Consider the following 23511-nt stretch of genomic DNA (forward strand, 5'->3'; position numbering starts at 1 on the left):
GACTGCATGAACACTTCACGCATTGCGTCAAACACAGTGCGGTTAGCTCGGCGGCAAAAGTTAAAATTATTAAACCACATTTATGTTTGCTCTTTCATAATTTTTTTGTTCATTTCTTATAAATAGAAGGCCTTGTCCACACAGAGATAGGTTTACGGAACTTAACTTCTGCGCAAAGTTTCGTGAAATTTTTCTAGTAGTGTTAGTGAATGTAGCTAGTAGAAGACAACTCACAAAAGTATCAATTTCTATCACATCCAAAATTACGTCACGAAGACCGTAGAACTTTGTCCTCATCTTGTTTATTTACATTGGGCCAAACTAAGAGTGGAGGGGCTAGGGTTTGACATTGGGCCAAATTCGGGGCTACATGATAGCAGACCAATCTGAGAGCGGCACACTTTTTCTGTAGTAAAAGGATTGAGATGGCAATACTCTCCCGTATACAGGTGCTCTAGTTTTGATGGCCGAATCACAGCGTAAGTATGAAATCCATACATGTTAAAGAGAGGGTATGTTCCGAACATTTTGGGCAGCTTTAAACACTCGAACTAAACATTATCGCGATGTACTTAGATAGTGTTATTGGGGGAGTGATGGACCGGCAGCGATGTGTCGGGCAGTGAGTGTGGAGGCCCGGCGCACGGAGCCGAATGAAAGTGAGTGAACTTGTGCCCCCTCCTCAGCGTCTACGCTGGGTCTGGGGCTTGGGCCGGCGCTGGGGCACCCGTTGCTGATCTTTTCGTAGCTTGCGCGCCGCAACAGGAGAGGGGGGCTCCAGAACAGAATTAAATTACACCTGTATAAAAGAATCATCTTTCGGCGCGCCTGTGTCATTTTTCTAGTCCAGCAGAAGACTTAATTCGACAATGTGGATTTCATTGGTTAGTGTTATTTTTTTTTCACATTTTTAACGCTGCCTCTATCTAATCATTGTGCTCGTGTAATGAAATACTTCGTTGTCGGTACTACTTTTCCAAAATCTGCCAAATTTTTCATCGTTTGTTGAATTGTGTCAGTGTGTCTCTCGGCCGATGTTTGTGTTGTGACAGCAATTACCATGGATTACTTTACGGCAACTTCACCGACTTGACCCTTCAGGAACCGTTTTGGACTAACCGTGCGAAAGCTGCTATTCCTCGAAAGCTACAAAAGCTCGTTTTCGTAACGTCAAATTATTTGAGCGCATTTCCTTTCCTGCATGCCTTTTCTTTCTGGTGCTTATAAAAACGCCTCTTAAAACGTACACACGTGATACCTCACAATTTCCCGGAAAATATATTGGCTCTGAATAAATCTATAATCCAAAGAGCAGGGAATGAATTCTCATTCAACGGTCGTTTAATTATCTCTCCGTATGGGTTACCCGCAAATTTTTGCCTCATTTAAGTTATAATGCTAGAACTCTGATTTAATACAGTATAGATGCACAAGCTTTAAGAGATAACCCAAACTACAGAACCATGTAGGGATGATAATAAAGTAACGTTAGGAAACATTAACCAAATACTTAAATACAGATAATCATAATTACATTCATCAAGAAGTAATACTTTTAGTTGATTGGCCGCACAAATCAGGACTTTTTTCTTCCGTAAACAAATAAATGTGAGCATACATTAATGCAAGTATTCAATCTGAAGTTTATGCAGTCTTTAACCTGCTTCTGAAAGTATGCATTTGTCATCGTGACTAAAACTTGAATGAAATTAAAAATCTGCTTCAGCTATTGGATTTACGAATGAGGCATGAATTCATCTCTCGGAAAGTTCACAAACATAATGTCGATCCTCTGTGCTTAAAGTTTTGAAATCACATCGTCAACGTAAAATTTTTCCTGTTTTTCAGTTCTAAACTATCTTGTTGTAAACAAGCAAATCGCATCATCTCTGGAACTTTTATAATCCGAAAGGCAAGAACTGCTTCAAATTCAAAGAGCGCTGATATCACGAGAAGTTAAATCTGGAAAATGTTGACAATGTTTGACAGTTTTTCATTCAGACTTAGAGGACTTATAAGGGAACAACGCGCTTTACGCGCCTGCACACTACCTGTATGACCTAGAATATGCTTAAAATTTTCATCAAATACTTAATTTCTGGTGGTATGCACTTTTTCCTGAAATTGAGACAGTTTTTGGTAATAAGAATTCGGGAAATAATACAGAACTTACAGGTCAACCTCTGCTGTTCTGAGTAGGGATTACGATTAAAAATCTATAAAATGGGTTTAAATCTTGAAGCTAAACTTTATTTGCTCACGGTAGAAATGAGAATATCATGTTTGCGTTTTTCGCAAATTTTATATTGATCACGTATTTATACACTCTCCAATATTGCACATATTCTAAAGGTCCTGGGAAACGGCACATAATATATAGGAATTTTGGAATTCGCTTTTTCCCCCATTTTCAGTTTTCTAGTAAGTCATACAGGGTTATCCAGAAGTCCGGGACCCCCCTTATAACTTTTGAACAAAAAATGCTAGAGATTTGAAATTTGGGGAATTTTCCTAGGTCAAAGGGAACTACTTTTTGGCGTACACAAAATTTTGGGGGGGCGCCCCCCCTGAGGGGGGCGGACCCTAACTTTTTTTTTTCAAATGGGAACCCCTATCTTGTGATACATCATTCGAAAGGGCTTAAAAAAAGAAAACTTTTGGCGCAAACCGATTGTTGATACCTCAATTTTTAACAAAATGGCGGCCAAAAAATGGCGGCTCATTCAAAAGTCTGGGCCTCCGCTCATAACTCATGAACAAAAAATGCTAGGGATTCGAAATTTGGGGAATATCCCTAGGTGAAAGGGAACTACTTTTTGGCGTACCCAAAATTTTGGGGGGGCGGCCCCCCTGAGGGGGGCGGACCCTAACCCTTTTTTTTCAAATAGGTACCCCTATCTTGTGATACATCATTCGAAAGGGCTTGAAAAAAGAAAACTTTTGGCGCAAACCGATTGTCGATACCTCAATTTTTAACAAAGTGGCGGCCAAAAAACGGCGGAAATGCGTTTTTTGGTTATTTACCGTCGGATTCGCTTGAAACTTGGTTTCCACAGGTTTTCGAGCACGAAAAAAACAAATACGATATTGGATTTGCAAAATACCCGAGCTTTTCCAAGATGGCGGCCGAAAAATGGCGGGAAAATAAGTTTAAATCGGAATGTGTCAGATTTCCTGTGCGTTGCTCTCAGCCAGTTGAAAATCGTGTTTCCTGATTTGTCATTTCAACTACCCAGGACCAGGACTCACCACGGGGAGGTGGCTACGCGTCGAGTCCCAACCGTGCCTCCCCTTCCGCCCGACCACTGAGGCACGCGCTTTAGCGAACGCTATTAAAATGTATGATAAATATTATCTTAGGTTCCCGATTCAAAAATAAATCTATATAAAATAAGATTACAATCCGGTTGTAAAAATATTCTTTACAGACGCGGGTTCAACTTTCGGCACAGGTGCTACTATTTTTAATTTCTTGAGCACGAGAAAATAATTGAGTACGAATTCTTAATTGCAGCCTCAGCTTTAATCAGTAGTTACTTTACAATACGCAAAACACGTGTAAGATTTCAACAAATTGAGCTCACTGACTGTTCTCTCATTGTTTAGTACAGTTTTGTAATAAGTTTGAGCTTTGATCATTCTGAGAAAATTTCCGGATCTCAATGTTGAAATACGTACACGTTTTGCGACTTTTTGAATCCATTTACTATTTCATGCTACTAAATCTATAATAATACGCTATAATAACTTTAATTATATTTTTTTTTTTCGGGAATAGTATGAATTCATTAACAGCAAAGAAAAGGAAAAAGTAAAAAGAAATAAAACAAGCTCCTGCTAAACTTAAAAATATCACATTTTTTCTTTTGAATTTCTTTTGGACGTGTAGCAGTAGAAGAATGCCGCAATGTCATCATAATTTTTAGAAAGGCCATCAGCTGACATAACATATTATGCTCGTTTCCGAATGCAACTAGTTAATTTCTCTAAAACAAGATGAGAAGTGAATAGAGAATGAGAAATGCCGTCCCCGACTCGCTGAAAGTTGTGAGCTTGTCCTCCATCAACGCCTCTTTAAATGAGAGAATAAAAAGTTCAAGTTCCAATTTTTTTCGCTGAGAAGAGTCAGTGCATCGTTGATCCCCCGCTTCATATCGTCGCTCCTCGGAAGTATAGGCCTATCTCCATTTCTGTATGAGCCCCTAAAATCATGAAGTTATATGAACAGCAGGGCTCAAGTGGGAATCGGGATACGCCCTTACGTCCAAGGAGCAAAGATATTTCCATGCTGCCGAGCTACGGTTAAGTGATCTCGCTGTCCGCGCTAACGCAGTTTTAGACTAAAAATGCTAATTAGCTAAAGTAAAGGAATATGAATGAATAACTTTCTCCGTTAATTTCCTAATTGCCAATTTTTGAGGCGGTAAAATTCTACGGGAGATAATAAATCACGAACACTCATCGCTATTCGTACTACTGTCGAAACGTATCTTATAACCGTGATGTGCAGTCAGTCTTACTTTCTTAGCCGGGCGTTTGAGTCTCCAGCTCATCCCAATAAATCATTGTTCCTGTGAGATTGGTCGTTATCTCCGTATGGTAATTCCATTCCCCGAGTTGAGGCTATCGATTGATTTTCTGAGAATAAAGTCCACGATTATCATTTTGACAGCAAAATAAACCCGTTTTTTTGTCGTTCTTTAGGTAAAATTATAACGATTCGATTAAAAATCTAACATTAAAATAGGTGTTTTATTGTCACAACACTTCAATCACTCTGATCTTGATGCTCGAGGATACCATTTGCCAATAATATCGATGGCTAAGTAGAATAATGCGTATTAACGATTGCGACGTTGCATGTTTCCACTGATGTTGTGCTTTTTGAAAAGACTTTAATTGTCTATGAATAGACTTCACTCATTCAACAATACTCACGGTAAATTTAAAGGAGCTTTGCCTAATTTTTAAAAAAATAAAATGTAATGGGATTTTTTTAAAACCTTCCGTGATATAGAGACATGCGTTTTGTCAACCCTTGTTAGCAGTTGATATGTACGAATGATACATGCCGATGGCCTGTGCCTTACGTATGTAACATTTTAAGGTTCAAAATTCGCCTTCAATTTTCCGTGATTTCAAACCCAGAGCTTTGGAAACTTTCGAGATGGGTTCCGGTTCGAGTTTGATGTGGTTTAGGTTTAAAAAATAACCTTAGTACATTATATTGACCTCCCTTTGCCTTTGAAATACTTTAAAAATGCTTTCGCTCTACCTTATCTTGTGTAATCTTATATCGTCTCGCAGAACCCGATTTTAGGCAGATCCTTGTTAAAAATTACACCTAAATCAGGAAATGTATGTCAATGGCTGATTAGTTGAATCTCTCCCACGCTTTATAGGTCTCTTCAAGTAATCTTCAAGATCAACCTAGAAATATTTAATGATGGAATTCGTCACTAAAACGGCACCACTGAATGTGCGAACGAGGAAGTTAAGACTCTATTGATGATAACGCGGGGTTGCGAACTCGGGGACAAAACCCCTGAAAATGGTTCAGATGTAGGTTATTTTCGGTGGAGACGGCAACAGGGTTGTTACGAACATGTTCTGTGCCGCAGCGCGGTCGCGGTCAGAGCGGCGCGCAGATTTGATTGAAATGTCGCATGGGCCAATTAAAGCGAATTAACGAGGCTCTAAGTTCGGCAGACGCAACTATGAAAAACCGATAAATTCTAATGAGCCTCCGTGTTGCGTGTACTCGCAGAAAACGGAAACCAAGTCGAGCGCGCGGTTTTCGAATTTACCGGGAAAATCCCCGCCGGCCGTGGGAAACGCCGGGATTTCCCGCTAAAAGCGGCATCCTCGCCCGAGGGGGCTCGAGCATCACTTTCTACGTAACTCATCCGTGGGCCAAACGAATCTTAGCGCCTCTCCGCGAGCGCGAATGTCACACGAATATCGCGTTAAGGTGCTCATTGTTGTCGCGGCTTTAATGTGAATGTCATGAGCTCGATTACACCCCCCTTCCCCCACCGGTCCGACTATTGACTGTCCTTTTCCGGTTGGTCCCATCACGATGCTTCAAATTTTATAATTTCGAGATTTGCGCACCGAGAGAAATGTCCGCGTAATGAAATGTTGTCCCCTCCTTCGCGCTCAAGAAGTCGCGGATATCATTCGTCAAAATAGCCTCTTTAGTACTCGTTTTGATTGCGCACCCGGAAATTTGACAATCATTTGACGTATTCTGCCATAAGGAACTGTGTGCATTAACATGACCTGAGACGCATAAGATGATTGCATACGGACTCATGCCATGTTCACAGTTCGTTGCAGAAGAGTCCGTTTTATAGGTCCTACCAGACGACTGCTCACCAATTCTAGACGCTATAATGATGATGACAACGTGCTACAGTTTTAGAGGTCGTTGTAACGATGACAGACGACGCAAGCGCATTTGAATTTACACGAAATCGCTACATCAACGAGCATTGTTCTATACTTACACTGGATAAAAATCACATTGGATCTAGAGTCAGACCTTAAACACATCGACAAGAAACGATACTCTGATTCAATCAGATTTAAGCTTAAATCAAGACCTAAGCACTTAATTGAGCGGATTTCCTTTGTTCAAGATATGGACTCTAGATCAATGGTTTTTTTTTCCAGTGACATAAGGGCAATCCCTTTTGGTGCGATTTATGTATAAGTAGATAAGGCTGTCGGATTCCTTTAAAGTAAAGGATTACACAGTCAAAGTATCGCTGAAGAGCGGTTTTCCTATTTGTTCTTCCAGCTTCTTCAAATGATATCATCTTTTCCATTCTTCTTCAAAGGTCGCGTCTTCAAACCTATTAAATCACGCATTACTGATTGTGAGTAAAAGAAAAAGTCATTAGTCGCAAGGACCCGAGACTTGCAAAAAGTCATAATTGATGTCCGGAGTCCGCCAACATCATCCTCTTTCATAATTCGCCATTCATGTGCAAAGATGAACGGTCTCTCTAAAAAAGGACACGGATGGCAGAACCTTATCTCTCTGCCCCGTTCTCGAAACAAACAAGAAGCGGTAAAAATTGCGTAGCGGCCGTGTACGCAGATCTGTCTTCGGCGAGCTTTCTGCACTGCGGTCAGTATTTCCGACATGTTCCTCCGCAACATGTAATAAAGTGTGTAACTCGGGAGACGTGTGCGCATGCGGGGATAGTTATTACGGAGTCCAAAATAATCCCGCACCGTCGAAGCGTCTGACCCGAGCGAGCGGGCCTCAATCCTTCGTGGCGAACTAATAACAACGTAAATTTCCTGAAAAAGGAGCCAAGTAATAAAAATGGAGGAATTCGCTGCAGCGGAGCGGTTAGGTAAACGAAAGTGCTGTCAAGTCCTCGGGCATTTTCAGCGACGCATGCTGATCGCGTATACTGTCATGCTGAGTAAAAACGCCGTATGTACATTCGCGAGTTGCCAAATTTCATCTATAGATAAATGTTTATTTTTCAGGTAATTTATGAATAATTTCACTTGAAATTTGCAGATAATATAAATCTAATCGCAAATAAAATATTCTAAAACATTTCAAGAGATAAATGCAAGGATTTCCCTGAAAATTCGTATTTTAACAGAGGAAATTTGGCAACGTTTGATGGTTTATACGGCGTTCTTCTATAGCACGGTAGTATATTATGAATCCCGGGTCGGGACGTAATTCATCGTGTGTTTGGGTGTTAAGGTGTTCGGGTGACCCAGTGCACCGATGAGGAAAAGGGGCGTGCTCGGGCACGCGTCTTTGTAGGCGTCGATAGATGGCGTCCCGATCGGTCCACCTCTCTCCCTTGTCTTGCATGTAGTGCAGGTCATAAGTCGCTCTCTCCGGTTGCCAGGTTCGTGGAATATTACTTGACGACTTCATGCTAATGACTTTAAAAGTATTCATTACGACTACGGACACTGGGGCAGATGCGCAACGTATCATAAAAATGTGCAGAGAAAAAAACAATTGCCGAATTGAACTGGCGACTTACGTAATTGAACTTTTAAATTCGACTGAGATGTAAAGGTAGTTCGGTTACATGGACCAAGAGGTCAGTTTGACAAATCGATAATTTGACGAACGGAACATCGCAATTCGTACCTCTCCCAAAACGTAATCTGATACCCATGATGTGCTGCAGCCAGTCTTCCTTTCTTAGCCGGGCGTTTGAGTCTCCGGTTGTACAGTTTGTAGTTCCTTTTGCGTTTCGCATCAATATCAGTAGTTTCCAGAATTTAACAAACTTTCAATGCCAATTTATTTCATCTTCTTCTTCTTCTTATTCTCCTAATGACCAGGGAAAAGCCTTGTTTGTCGGGTCATTCAGTATCGTGCTCCACTATGATAAAAGTATTTTAAAAATCTAAACATCACTAAAATTAAAGGACTCGTCAAATCATTAAAAACAGCATGACTACTTTAATCTTCCTCAGGAAAAGAAAGCCACTTTTGTGCCCACTTTTTTTTCATAACTTTCTTTGACGTTTTTACTACAATTCACTTAACAAATAACGAAAAGGATTCCCTAACTTGAATACATTTAACAGTTTCATTAGCTATTTTTGAAGGCCGAATCTGAAAGTTGACGCCACCCGGGTTCTCTTCCTACTCTCGATTTATTCAACACCAGGTTCGGATGACATTTCGCAATTAGAAACCACACAATTTTCGTCTCATCCATGAAAACACTTCTGTACATTGAGAAACTAATGGCACATACGTTGCTCCTAAACTGAGCTAGAAATTGTAGCTTCGAATTGCAAATGTAGTCCAAATTATACTGGTCACTTATTCACCGGCAGCGCAACGTTGCTAGAAGAGAACTGAGTCGTCTATGATTGATTCTCCAGGAGCAGGAAGGTGACTTGCGAATGCTATGTTGGCCGTCACCGAACCGTCCGCCGCACACTGGTTCAAGTCAGTCGGAGGTCGGACAAAAAAGTTTTGACTAAAACTGCCAATTTTGATGTTTATTCTGTTACATTTTTTTTTCAAGGGGTTCCTCTGGAAGAAAATTTCACGAGGAAACCAATGGAGCCACTTTTAAAACATTGAATTTTTGTATAAACGGAGTTATAAGCGCGTTTAAAGTTTTCAAACTGTGTTCGACCTCTCTTATTAATTCGACCCAGTGTGCGGCGTCCGCCGCCGTCGTGCAGTTCAGCGACGTCGATTTATCAGGAACATCGTTTGCCAAACAAATGCCCGTTTAAAAAGGCGGTAATTGAATTTCGCGCTCCATCCGCGGTGCCGTTCAATGCATTTGACATCCGCGACCATGCGAAATGCATTATCTGCACGTTGCGAAACACGCGTGTCAACTTGCGACTTGCGCCTGTCGCCCCCGTTGCTTTCCTCGGGTCACCGACTGGGTTTCCGCCTCAGAAATGCGACTTTTGCTGGACATTATTGGAGTCAAATAAAACATGCTTGTGAGTGTTCAATCTTAAAATGTGGTGGAGTTATGCAAAGGAACGGTTAAGGTGAAAGAAAGTTAATAAGATGAGATAACCATACACAGCAGAGAAACGAGCGGTTTATTCTGAAAACAGAACTTTTCCGGCACAGTTCACGAAATTTGGTTCCTTGAACTGAGATCTTCAGTTGCCTATATCAAAAAAGTTTGATGTTCAATATGAGCCGAAATTTAGCTCCTGCAATCGAACTTTTATTCTTAGTGTACCACAGCTTTAAGGGGTTGATTTTTGGGAAAAGAATATCCATGTATAAATTAATTAGTAGGTTTTATGACTCGGAAGATAAAAATTAGCAATCGTGATTGGTTGGTCGTGAAATCGAATACTCCGACCGTACGCTCAAGTCCATGCAGAAGGCGTACGCTTATAAATGAAACAAATCAACGTGCTTATAAGTCGTGAAATTGCCTACTTGTCAATCTTGAAGGCGCTCACTAAAGCTCACTGCTGTCATTTTTTAAGTTTGTTCTACTCGTCACGTTTTTCCCTAAAAAACTGACGATGCGTAATTTATTCTGTCGAATGCTACACATATTTGATGGAGTCAAGCACCCCATGAGTCAAGCTAGGAACAAAAATTAAACGGAATAACGATACGATTTCTTATGAGTTATTTTTAAATAATGCAAACCAAGGCTTGAAATGTTGACTTTTGGTGGTTTTAAAAAGTATCGATTTATCGAATGATTTAATTAAGCAACGTGCAACTCTGGAGTTGGAAGGGTGTTCGATTTGTACGAAAATTATGAGAAAGCATTTAGTTTATCAGAGTTCCTAGAATTCATGGGGCCTGTGACCACGCGGTAATCGATTAAAAATGTATTTAAATCGAAAGTTTCCTCTATATGAGGCAGCTTGGATTTACATAAGCTCCGCATAGTTAATCATTTCTTGGGTGCGCAACCCTGATTCAACCGGTTCGTTTTGATTCCGTTGCTCTGTAATGCTAGGGCAAAGCGTCGTAAGAGGCTTTACAGGATGCCAAATTTCCTTTCATAAAAAACGAATTTCAAGGGACCATATGAATACTCCTCTTCAAATTTTTCAGAATATTTTACTCGCAATTCAACCTAAAATGTCTAAAAATTCCAAGAAGAAATATTCATAACTTTCCTCAAAAATGATTTTTTTAGCTCGGGGGATATGACAGCACCCGAACGATCTTGCGGTGTTTTTACTTTGCACAACAGTGCTATTCTGTAAGTTATAAAGCCTGCGATGAAGGCATAATTGTCGGTGGCAAGAAGCAATTAAACCCGAACAGAATAGGAAGAGCTCGGCGCTCCAGCTTTTGACCGGCGCCCGGCCCGGCGCGGCGGCAGGCCGTCAATAATCATAACCGAGGGGCGGTTTGTGCGAGCCGCTAATCTGGATCTTCGCGAGCAGCTGCAGTTCGAGTCTTCCGGTCGCCGGTTAGGTAAGAGGGTTGCATCAATCCGGTGCCAGAAAAATTTGCCCCGCCGCCAAAGGTCACCGTGTCGTTGTCGCGAAATATGAAACCGGCCGCATCGACATATGTGTTTCATAAGGTCACCGTAATGACCGGCCGGGGAGAGAAATAAACTCTCCTTCGGCTCAGCTGACCGTTTACCTTTTTTACCGCTCTTTAATGGGTTCATGGCGCAATTTTTTTCTCTCTTTTTAAACGGCCTGGGCTGACTACGGTGACCCGCGTGGCGCTTGCTTAATCTTCTCCGCGTCTTCTTTTTTTTTTCGATTTGAATTTTAATTGTCGTCGGATGAACGGGTGCGGCAGCGTGCGAAGCAATACCTAAATCAAAATGGAAACTCCGGGTACATTCGTGGTTTTTGCTCAGCACGGTAGGGTGCTTGCACATCGCTACTAATCCAGTGTCCGCTTAATTCATACGCGGTTTATTTATAGGTTCCCCCGATCTTACTTTTTTACTTTCTCTGTCCATCGTCCCGTTTCGAAGGTGTTCACTCATGCGGGAGTCAGCCGGGAGTCGCTCTATTTATGCACTTCGTGCATCGATATTGAATTTCATAGACTGGTGGTACTAGCGTGAGTGAGTCTGGTATTTTAAAAGTAAAGAACTTCCTGTGCAGACTTCCTGGACATGGCATTCATTACGTTAGGGGAAGGGAGAAAGTGGTGGAGTAGATGCTTGTTCTTCGAATCGAGGACTGCTGCATTGCAGAGGAAATGTGTTGTTGCGTGGAGGTTTACAGTAATAATTTAGTATGATTAATATCAGAGGACCGCGTAATGAGAAATTTCGTTTCGTGTAGGTCGAATTTTCATCGAAAACTCGAGCTAATTTTTTAAGCCAATAAGATTGCGAACAACGCCAATTTTGAATGCAGAATATCCTAGAGATGCAAGTAGCGGTCTTCTGGCTCAAAATTCTCGAGGCTCAGGTCATTCCTTTTCTTCCAGTGAGGATATCTCGAAATGTTAGTCATTTACGAGCACTATCGACGCACCTAATTTTTAGAAATAAAAATCAATAAACGAACTGATCATGATAATCCTAGTAAATAGGAACAATAAAATAGTGTCAAAATGCAATAAACAGTTACATTCTCAATAACGCCTACAAGAGATTTTAGTGAAACCAGTCGAGATCAGTAGACATTTTTAATGTGTGACTGGCATTTTGACACGATTTATAGATTATTTTTAGTAGGAAAAGAGACGCTCACATTAGTCGAAATAATCTGGTCCTCTTTTTGAAATTTCCCTTAAACTTTTCAGAAAACTTCTCATCAGAGAGCGAGAAAAATGTAATCCTAGGGCTAACGGGAAACTCATCGATAGTGAACCCCTGTCTGAGAAAATCAATAAATGTTTACGTTATGATAGGTGAAAGGTGCGACGGCTACAGTCACGCTGTAAGAAATCCGCGTAAAATAACTTTGAATGAGGTATATACTCATGGCGCGTGACAGAAATTTATTGAGCACGCTAACGCAAAAGCCGACGCTGGGTTATTTGCAAACGTTACACTAGGTTTATGTTTGCATGAATCGTTTGCGGCGTCTTTGCTGGAGTCATAAACGCAGCATGAACTCTCTTAATCACAGTCTTCAGTTTCTTCCCACCTTTGATGGACGAGGTTTCGTATTCCTCTTGCTCTTACTCAAAAAATCAAATGCCAACAGGGGTTAACTCCTTAAAAGCTCCAAGTTTCAAACAGCAAAATGTACTATGGAGTATTTTTTTTTTTTTTTTTTTTTTTTTTTTTTTTTTTTTTTTTTTTTTTTTTTTTTTTTTTTTTACGATTCACTTTATAAAATATGTCAGTGAAGTTTGTGTAAATGTTAAGTCTTTATTTGCACTGAGTATGGTTTAAGTACCACTTAAAGCACCTCATCCCATTTATTGCCTCTTTTAACATTGTAACAAATCCGTGACGTAAACCTTCAACGGCACATTATGCTGTAAGAAACATTACCTAGAACCTCTTATTTTTATTAGTTCTTCAGCTATATATAGTCCAAAAACGTTTATTGTATCCTCGATAAAGTTCATAATTTCTGAAATTTGCGGAAGTATAGATAATTCCAAACTTTTGCACTCTTGCCCTTGCAAAGCTTGTAACTTATGATCTTACCATACCACAAGATGCTTTTTTTTCTTTTTTAATACCTAATTTACCCATTAAGACACCAAATTTTAAGGTGAAAACGACAAGACAGCCAACGAGACGATGCCGACGCAAACCACGCCAAAAATTCCTTCGTCTTCTTGTATTCAATTCCTCTCTCGGCAATAATTACTCTTAATTACGAACAACACTAGGCTGAGTAATTACATTCATCCAAAGCGGTGAAACGAAGGGTGCGGATGAAGATAGGGGAGGCGATAGGCGTAGGAATTGATTGATCGGTTTTAGGAGCTTTAATGAAAAATTAATGTCGGCAGCTTAGCGGGATGAAAGCGGAAACACTTTTTGAAATGGTATCGAGGTCTCATGATCAAAGCAGAATTACGAACGCCTAATTAAGCTCGTTCGTGAATTGCTATTTTTTATTTTTCGGTGAATGTGAGCATCCTCCCAGCACCGAACTCTCACCGGGCTCTTAGCGGATAAGCGCCGATGCGGTCGACGTCTAGGCCGAGTGTGAGTGGTTTTTGAACCATGCGACTATCCTTTTAGCATTGAACCGTAAGGATTTTCTCTTTAACGAGGAGATATGGGATCGTGATTGTTCGCATTTGAAGTCATATTATCGTGACAATTAGACTCATCTTTCTCGAGCAGCGCTCGAGTAAGTGAAAATGAAACCAGTGAAAGGTTCGCCGACGATTTGACAATGATATGAGAGCCAAGGGAAAATATAAAAATTCAGTAGGAAAATGATAATTTAATAATAAGTAAGGCAATGATTTTTGAACGTCTCTGTTGAAAGTAATCAGGCTTTGATTGATGGTGAAATATAACCTAAGTAGTAGTGATCGCGGTAAGTTGCGATTTGATCGAAGAATGAATCGCGATTTCATAGACGTCGATTTATTGCAATATTAGCGGATAAAAAATTGCGATTTCATAGCATGTATTTGCAACAAAATTGTGATTTTATCGATGGCGATTCATCGCAATATGGTTGAACCAAAAATTGTGACCAGAGAAAAGAGACCCTCCACTAGTATTTTGGCCATTGTGGAAGCTTTTACTTTCGGGACTTCAGCATTCTACTGTTGACTTACCTACATGGTTGATGTTCAACAACGAGTTGGCAGTTTCGTTTTGCAAACAAGCCGAAAATGGCCGACGTTTGGGAAACTGGTTTGGCTCATGACGTCACCCGAAGCTCATCATCGACCATGTAGGTATGTCAACAGCCGAAACTAGGGTGATGACTGTTGCTCCCTAGTAATTGTCCGTAAGGAATGGTTGAAACCTCGAAAGTAAAAGCTTCCACCTATCGCTAGGAGGCCAGTGGAGGGTCTCTTGTCTCTGATTGTGACACATTGAGCGAAGGTTTCGAGGTTATCCAACGCGATTTTACAAAGATAAAAGTGCGACAAGATTGAGGGTAATCGCTCGGATATTGATGATCGTAACGATTTTATAAAAAATCGCAATTTACTTTCAAAATATTGCAATTTTACCGTTTAAAAATTCTACTTGGGGACAGAAAACGACCAGAGCGCCTTGTTAGAGACTGGTTTAGGCACACCCCTTTCCTTCTGAAAATCGAAATGCATCTCCTCAAAAATGAAAATCTACTCAAAGATGAATCGATGAGTTCAGAACAGGTGTCGCGAGAGTGAGAAAAAACTATGTCGACACTCAGAGGTCACTACAGAAGCCGTTGCTTGGCGTGGTATGGCAGTGGGTGAACGAACAACCTTGTCCTTCGCCATTGAGGAGAATCCGCCTACTTTGAACTCGCGTCGGCCCAGATTTCGTTCATTTATATTCTTTTATGAGTGAATGACTTGCAGGCTCCATAAATGAGCATATCGACGAGCGTAACCACCGCAAAACCCTCAACTCACTCCCATAGAGCTCCTTTCTCGGGGTTTTTTTTCGCGGGACTGATGGTTTTTACCCGGCCCTTGGGAGTCGCCCTCCCCGTTTTGGTGGCGTTACGCGGGTGTTCGCGCACTCTCATCGTGCTAAATGAGAAAAAAGTGCGGGTCTTTTTGCACAATTATTAGAGGTGCTAAGGCCTCGGCCTGATGGTCGGGACGAGCCCTCATTGGTCAACCCTGGTGTTGCGTAACTTCAATTCGCGAAATGATTGCCCATGCGGTGGCTAATAGCTGGATGGGGTCACGGATTTACAAATTATATAAAAGCCTCTATGTTCTGCTTCCGATCAGCAAGAAAAAAAGATTTTTGTAAGAAATCGAAACGGATCGTGAATGGACTTAAGAATTATTTGACTTATAAATCTGCATTAAGCTCAGGTCACTTAACCGGCTTACAACGACCTAGCCCTATGAATGGTTTCACACAGATGCACACAGATTAATACATGAATTAAGTACCCTAGCACAAAAGAGTTCCATGTAATGTTCCCTCTGAGCATCAGAAAGTGTAGAATGTCCCACGCATACATGCTTAGATGAATAAATCAACTTGATACAATTTTCTCTTATATTTTCGAAAAATTAGTCGAGTTGATAAGGGTCACCGTTGTTCGAAACAATTACAAAATAAGTTTACCATGTAGTAAGCGTGAATATGAAGAGGTGTATTGTAACCATGTTAAAGTGTAGTCAAGATGAGTAAGAAATTATTCAAATAATCACCAACCCCAGAAAGAGCAGGTAATTCCAACCTTCAATGTCATCCGATTTCAGAAGCAGGCGAACATTTGATTTTACATTTCATTTTTTTGTTTTTCAGGGGGAACAGGATATATCATTACTACTACATACATTGGAAAAGGGATGTTTTAGAATTATTTTATAAAAATATTGATCAAAAGACAAGTTTAGTCGATCAACTGATTAAAATGCGTGCCTTTACTTGTCTTTTATACTCATTTTCTGAAATGTTCGCTTTTCACTGTCTGAAATTTTCTCACGTACCTAACTAAATACTCATGTCAATCATTTTTATTTTTGATAAGTTTGTTGGTTCGTGATGTGTACTCAATGATCAGCCAATGGAGGGTACAACAACAAAATACCATGCATTCATAAAAACATTTATAAATGATTGACACACACGAAAATGTCGGCTAATATTTTGATAATTTTCGGCAACAATGATCCCAATTATCCAACAACCTCAGCTGCAGCTCCGAGCATGACTGTCCCAATGACCAGAATTAGTATTCAGCCTTTGTCAACGGTACGAACTTGTGAGACTGCAGTCTTATTATCCAGAAAGAAACCCGGGAAGCAGGACTTTTTGAATGCAAAAACGGTGCATTAGTAGTTGCGCCGCGTCACCGCGAAAGTACATGCACATCGTGGCTCTTGGTCTTCTAAGATATTCGAATCAGGAAACAAGTCGATTTCCGTATGAGCCTCGAAGTGCGTAAAAACGCATGCAAACCAGGGCTCATCCGGGTTCGGACTTGGTCCTTTTGAAAAAAACCGATTCATTTGTCGTTATGACACGGCGCGCGGCTCCGAGCGCAGTGTTGACTCTATTGCACAGTTACACAACGGTCCGGGCTCGCTTTTCATTTTCGTCCGAGAATGAATTACCTAACCGCAAAATGACCATGTTGATTTTACGGTGGCACATGAATTTGTTGTAACCGCAGGGCGTTCAACACTCACCTGTCGGCCGAGGAGGAGCGATGACAAGCCACTTTATGTTGGGATAGATCATGACTCCTGAGTGGCATATGAGGGCACCTATACTCCACGTAACGCCGATTGAAGGCGCGGAATCCGAATATGAGCGACCGCAGTTTATCAAAGTATCCGTTTATGTGTGTTCTTGAGGATTGTTGAGAATTCGCCTTAAAAAAGCGCGAATTAAGACTCTTATCTCATCGAAAAATTCCTGTCGTGAACAGAATTCTTTATGCCTTTGCGGTTAAAACTCATTAATCTTTCCGCAAATTGATTCTAACCCCTCTTGATTTCTGGCAGGTTATTTTTTTACCACGCCAAAATTGTTTATAGATTAAAAGTAAGATTTGATTAGTTTTACTTTACGTCCATTTTTGCAAGGCCTCTCTCCCTTTCTTGGATCCATTTTTGGAAATTATTTGACAGGAATTTTCATATAACAAATGTGTTATTATTTCAAAAGAAATCCTAAGGTTCACAAAAGTAATATCTTTACAATGAGCGAAGGTACAACTGCGAGTATGGTAACCCAAACCGAATAGTGCAGCCAAAATATAACACCGCGCCGTAGCCGAACACTGTCAAATAATGACCCAACGCTTTTTCTCAGAGTGGGCAGAAATATTCCTTTATTTCCATAATTTACATGTTCACACCATTTAAGAGAATTCTTACCAACAGGTCATTACAAGTGACAATGTAAGATTTATTTAAAGGAAGTTTTCCTAATTGGCACTTTTATTTAATGGGTGAGAGATCTAAATCGTTGGTACTTGCGCACAAAAAAAAGGGAAAATGGTGGAGTCACACTTCTCCATTGCCGAACACTTGAAATTTCTCAGCATGTAGCAAATTTGCCACATTTTTAAGGGATGCACTCTTATTTCATGGAAGACGGGTACAGAGTTTTATGAGTGAGAAAAGCCGACCAGGTTGGTTCATTGTCTAGCACGTCTGACTCTAGGTCAGTAGGTCTCGGGTTCCATTCCCGGTTATGCCAATGAATTTTCACGGAATTGACGAGTGGGTCTGCAAAAAAAGAAACCTCCAGGCCCTAATCCCTGAAAAATAATACGCACATAGCATGAATGTGTTTATACCTTCTGGATACCCTCTGTATCCTCTGATGGCTAAAGAGTCCTCAAGGAAAATAAGCCAAATAGATAGCAAAACAAAATTCTTTAAAAAAAAGTGAGAAAAGACACGCGTGAAAAATCAGTAGGTAACACGATTGAATAGCATGCAAAAATGTTTTCAATAAATAGGAACTTTTACACATTTGCAACCATACATTAAATTATAATTCAATAATTTTTCCAGGCAATAATGAGAACCTTCAAGTGTAGTTTTAATTGAAGCAAAATCACTGACGCACCGGGCCAACGTCCGTTCTCGAACTTGAGACATGCGACTTCAAAACTCACTTCCCTTGACATCACAACTTAGATTTATTTGTCTGGCTGAGAAATTACACCTCCTGTAGTATACATTAATGAGGCACAGTGTTGCCGTTTTGATGAGTGGTTGTATCAAACCCTCAAGAGACGTATTTTCTTGCTACAGAGATTCTTCAAAAAATAAATGTGTCAAACGGGTGATAAAATCGTGAATTGATCACAAAAATTTTTATAAGTAGATATGTAATCATTTTTGTGTAAATCAATAAATTTTTTTAATGGAATTTTTAAACGTTGAGGAATGGAAATGAACGCGTATTGCTCTTACCACTTTACATGATTCTTTTACGTGCACAACCGATCATCTGTTTGACCAATTGCTGTTCAAAGTTGAAGAATTTTCAACTAAACTGGATCGAGGCTTTGAATACTCCTAGATAAAGTTTTCAGTGCATAATAAGAATGAGATTAAATCCGACAATGCTCGCCTTAAATGACATACCTGACATGGTGATAATGGTCTCAACTTGTAAAAAATACTAATTGTTTTTTTCTTTCTGAGAGAGAGAAGCAAATTTCAGCGGATGTTCATACATTTTTGTCTAATGCTTACTACCTCGGTAGAGCCACACTAACGAACCCATGACTTTCGCTTCTGACGAGGAGGCAAGGTGAAGGACTGCACTGATCGCGTGACCGAGTTAAAAATGTATTGAATCGGAGTAAAGTAGGAGTAACTCAATTAACGAGTAATAAATTCACGGGCAACAGTAAGATACGGCACACGCATATTTTTTCTCCGTCGGGAAACTTAATCAAATCGTCTATGTCTAATTGGAACCGAAGTTTTAAACGTCTTCCTTTTAATGACCTCTTCATATATTTTACTTTACGAGCTTCCTTGATTTTCCCTCTAATCGTTGTTAGCGTGCTCTGCTCAAACACTGAAAGAGCGCTAATTTTTCCACGATATCGAGACGAGAAATATAACTTTTATTAATGCGTGCATCACAAGTGTGTTTAAAAAAAAGAAAAAAAGTGAGAAATTGATTTCACAGGGCTGGTTTTAAGAAAAATTCGACGTTGTGTTCTCGCGCGCTTGTAATGTGCATGCACAACGCAACTTATATTACTTTAATGGACGCAACTACTGCTGCACGTAATGTGTTAATTGTGTTTTACTATACATACATTGTAATAATAGCGTAGCGTAGAAATTATTTTGCGCGTTATTTTTACCTACCGCTTCCATTCAGCATCAATTTTTTCTTCACTATTTTTCGTCAAAAAGCGTAATCGGTGGTTGCGTTGAATCCAAATTGAAAAACAATCAAAACCCAGGTCTACGAATAGTAACCTGATATACGACCCGTTTGGTAAAAGGTAATGTACACATACCTCACATCATTACTCAAATTTTAAACGAAAGCTCGCCTGAATGACTCGATTGCATACTTAAAACCAGTTGTGACGACATCCTGGTCGTGCATCACATGGTTCCTGATATTTTTTTGGGTGCGCCTCTTTTTAACAAGACCTGCTGACCGGAACCCGAAAGACAACTTGCAAAACTTGACCAAGCGACGATGCGCACTTTCCTCAAACATTTCGAGGAAGGCTCGTTATTTAATCCTGAGGCGTTGATGAGTCAACACCGTTTGACCTGCCGTTACAAACTTCCTCGATTGCTTTGGTCAATGGTTTACCGATTGATCCCGCGGACCGATAGGGGGGGAGAGGGGGATTATTTGATCTGCGGAAAGATAGTTGATCCGATCGAACATCTTCGCCGAGCCCTCTGTTTAAAACATGCGGTTAGAATGTAAATTGGCAGTTAATATGCCAACACTTTTGCTTTTTCGTGTGCTCTACCTTATTTGGTGTTTCAAATGTGCCGATCAACACCTGTCTCGGGCTATGTTTTTGAGGAAAGAGTTTTAGCTTCGATTGTCGCTTAGCTCGGAATCCGGATCTTCCGTTGAATAAACTGCATTTTGCAATATGGAACCAGGAGTGTTGCGTAAGTGCTGAAATTGCGCAACTTCTTTCAATCTTGCAAAAAGATATAATTTCAACAGTTCCTCTCTGCACATCGAAAAAAAAATTATCAATTCTAGAGCATTGTCCCATAAAATTTCATCTTTTGGTGACGGGCTTTAATTATTTAATTGAAAAAAAGAAGAAGTTTACAATTGGAACAAGATTATAATGCGCTTAGTTACGTTTGAATTATAAATGGATCACATTTAGCAAGAAGAAAGCAGCGCGATTACAGTGTTTTCAAAATCGTGCAACTTTTTATTTTCTTTTAAAAATTCTTAATATGTGTACGGTTTTTAAATTAACACATACTATTTTTCTTTAAAATTGAAAATGTTTTGGTGGAAAGTGAAAACTATTTGCTATGTTGGAAGATTTTCAAGATAATTATGAAGAAGCAAATACTTTGACAACACTGTAATCGTGCTGGTTCCTTTTTGCTATATGCGTTCCAAATGCACCTCATATTGCGTGCTGCCCTGTTAACTCAAGTGTCTTGTCAAGCTATCAATTAATAATTACCATCCTCAAAAAACGAAATTTCTAGATAAAAATTGTAATGAAATTAAATTCAACCATTTACTTTCACCGAGCTCTCCCAAAGAATCGCTTTCCCAAAAAGATGTTCCAGTTTTGCTTAATGCAAATCCAAGTACAAAAACGGCTTTTTGACAGATGGTGCCGATAACTAGGTCAAATAACCACCCCCTCCCGCCTTCGGAACCATTCTCGGCTTCGTCATAATCCACCCCTATCTATTGTGCTCAGGCATATTTTTATTCAGAGGCTGCATTATCTTCTTTTTGAGGATCAAGAGCCGACTCAACTGAGCCGCTTTTGTCTCCTAAAGCCCCGATGTGGCGTCGGAACTCATCATACGGATTTGTTTCGCGTGACTCTCCAGGATCGTAATTATTTTTGTCAAAACGGAAGCTCATCAATGGTGGACTCGTTCAGCGTCTCGCGGTTCAATAGCACCCTTCGTTGTCAGATCAGTCGCAATTACACTGAAATCCAAAACGTCTTTGTCGCGAACTTTTGCTAAGGTGAAAAAGGATCAGTCCTCACAGAAAATGGTTAAAATACCACGATGAGAGCATTGTAAAGGTTATAGAGGCACTGTAAATTCACAATCTAAGATCACAAGCAATTTGCGCATTTTTTTTGCTTCTCGCTCAGAAATTCAGCTCTTAAAGTATTTTAGGACAAAGGTATAATTTGATTAAGGTGAGGCACCCCGGTATCGCAACTCGACTCAAAACTCAAAATGGCCACCAGCGCGTGACAATAATGCCCAAATTAAGATATGTACTGCTTAAATTTATACTTAACTATTGCTGTAGTACTAATTGCTTTGTTTAGAAATCAGAAACGTGAAGATTTCGGACGAATGATGTTTGTTGTGTTTTATGTTCTAACGTGAAAAATGCGACACATGATGGTGACCATTTTGCGCATCGCGTGGAGTCGTGAAACGGAGTTATTGTCAAGAAAGAACGCGATTTTTTTTCTCCTTTTGAGAAAGCCAAAATTCCCGTTGTCTCAACGGGATTCGGCTTACGACAACCAGGACCCTATTGGGAAAATGCGTCGCTCCTCCGGCGTAAGGGTCTATCTCGATTTCCATATGAGTCCTGTTTTGCGCATAAATTCATGCTTTCTGGGGCTCACGTGAGAATCGAGATACGTCCTTACGTCAGAGAAACGACGAATGGGAATGCCGGTTGTCTCAAAAAGTTATTTGATAGGGAAAATATTAACAGGACGTCCTGATGAAACTTTTCTTTCTCCTCTGTTTTAAGAAGGACAAAAATAAGTGCAAACAAAATAACAAAAATAAGTTCAATGCTATACCTCATTGAGTAAGAGGAAATTAGCTAAATTTTCCGAGAAATTTGACATCAAGGTACATAGGCCCATGGAAAAGGAATCAAAAATGAAACCGCGTAAACTCATCTGCTGCGTGGTGGCGTTGCGTCCGTTGCGTGGCGCGTTTCCATTCGGCGACTGATGGGAAGACAATGAAGTTACGACAACTTACTGCCAGTGTCCCGGGATGCTTGAAATTGAGAGTGAGACAGATGACGAATGACACTTTTATGGTGGATAACAGCTCTACCATCAACACCCGGGAGCCGCTTCCCCTCGCCTCAGTCTGCGCATCACAGCCTCAGACCTAGACACAATTAACATTTAAATCCAATCCATAGAGAGAGAGAGAGAGAAAAAAAAAAAAAAAAATCGTTGCACTATGAAAACGTCTTCTGCTCAATGCTATGTATCTCTGGTTGGGCTTTGATCTAAATGCTGATGGACCTTTTTCGAATGATACTGGTTTTATTCAGAATGGGTTGAGATCTCTTCCATCAGTGGTTAGGGTAGCTAGTAGATGGCATGGTAGTCAGAGTCTGTCAACTGCACCACTGATTGTGTAGTCAGTGATCTTACAAACAAGCATTTCTTCATTACCAGTTTTTGTTGTATTGAAACCTTGCTTTCTCAAAAAAATAAATCGAGAGTGGATATAAAACTACACTGTTTAAGTTAGGAAGGAATTTTTTCATCCGAAAATGCCAGGCCGGATATATTCATTAAAAATGGGAAAACATGTCTTTTTTCGTTGTATATGGCTTACTTTTACGACGCTATGTGGAAAACGTTGACACATTGAAAAAAAGCTTCTTCTTCATCAATAAAGTTGAGAAAAATGCAGTTGCTTTAGCAAGACTAATTCGACACTTTATAACTTCATAACATTCAGATCAAGAACAAAAAAGTTCACGAACTCTTACTGAAAAATTTGTTTCATTTTTCCTTGGATATCGTGGTAAAATCAATGAATGGACTTCAAACAGATCCTAATCAGACTCTACTGATTGAGCCCTTCGAAAAAAGCCCGATCAGTGTATAGTCAATACCGCATCCTATATATTATTACTAGAGCACATACCGCAGCAAATAAGCTTCACGGCATATTGATTAAAACAAAAAAATCATATTGCTCTCTTTGAGGAAAACGACTGCAAAATAAAAACGTGCGAGGCACGTTTTATTTTCCATTCATCAAAAGGCGAACGACAACAAACGTGAGGGACGGAGTAATAAGTGGAGAAATAAATGAGATTCTCGTTAAAAGCAATTAAGGCCGTTGCGAAGTTGCAAGGTGCAGCACCAATCATCGACGCCGCGCCGCACCGCGTAAAAATACGCCGTGTTTTACTTTCTTATTTCCTGGCGTTCAGTTCGAGATCATCTCGTGAACCCCATCAACGCAATTAGTCGCGAAGAGCACTTATATTCTGTTGATTTTTCCTCTCTATCATATTTCTG

At 40.1% G+C, this 23511-nt stretch overlaps 1 protein-coding gene across 1 annotated transcript in view; it reads left to right on the forward strand.

Moving 5' to 3' along the window:
- Positions 1-828: 828 nt before the first annotated feature.
- The window catches only part of LOC109037499 (uncharacterized), a 30462-nt gene continuing 7779 nt past the window's right edge, over positions 829-23511 (forward strand). The window contains exon 1 of the mRNA XM_019052210.2: positions 829-884. Coding sequence (XP_018907755.1) covers positions 870-884 — 15 coding nt within the window. The 5' untranslated portion in view covers positions 829-869. The remainder of the gene's footprint in view (positions 885-23511) is intronic.

This window comes from Bemisia tabaci, chromosome 5 (genome assembly GCF_918797505.1).
Source record: "Bemisia tabaci chromosome 5, PGI_BMITA_v3".
NCBI lineage: Eukaryota > Metazoa > Arthropoda > Insecta > Hemiptera > Aleyrodidae > Bemisia > Bemisia tabaci.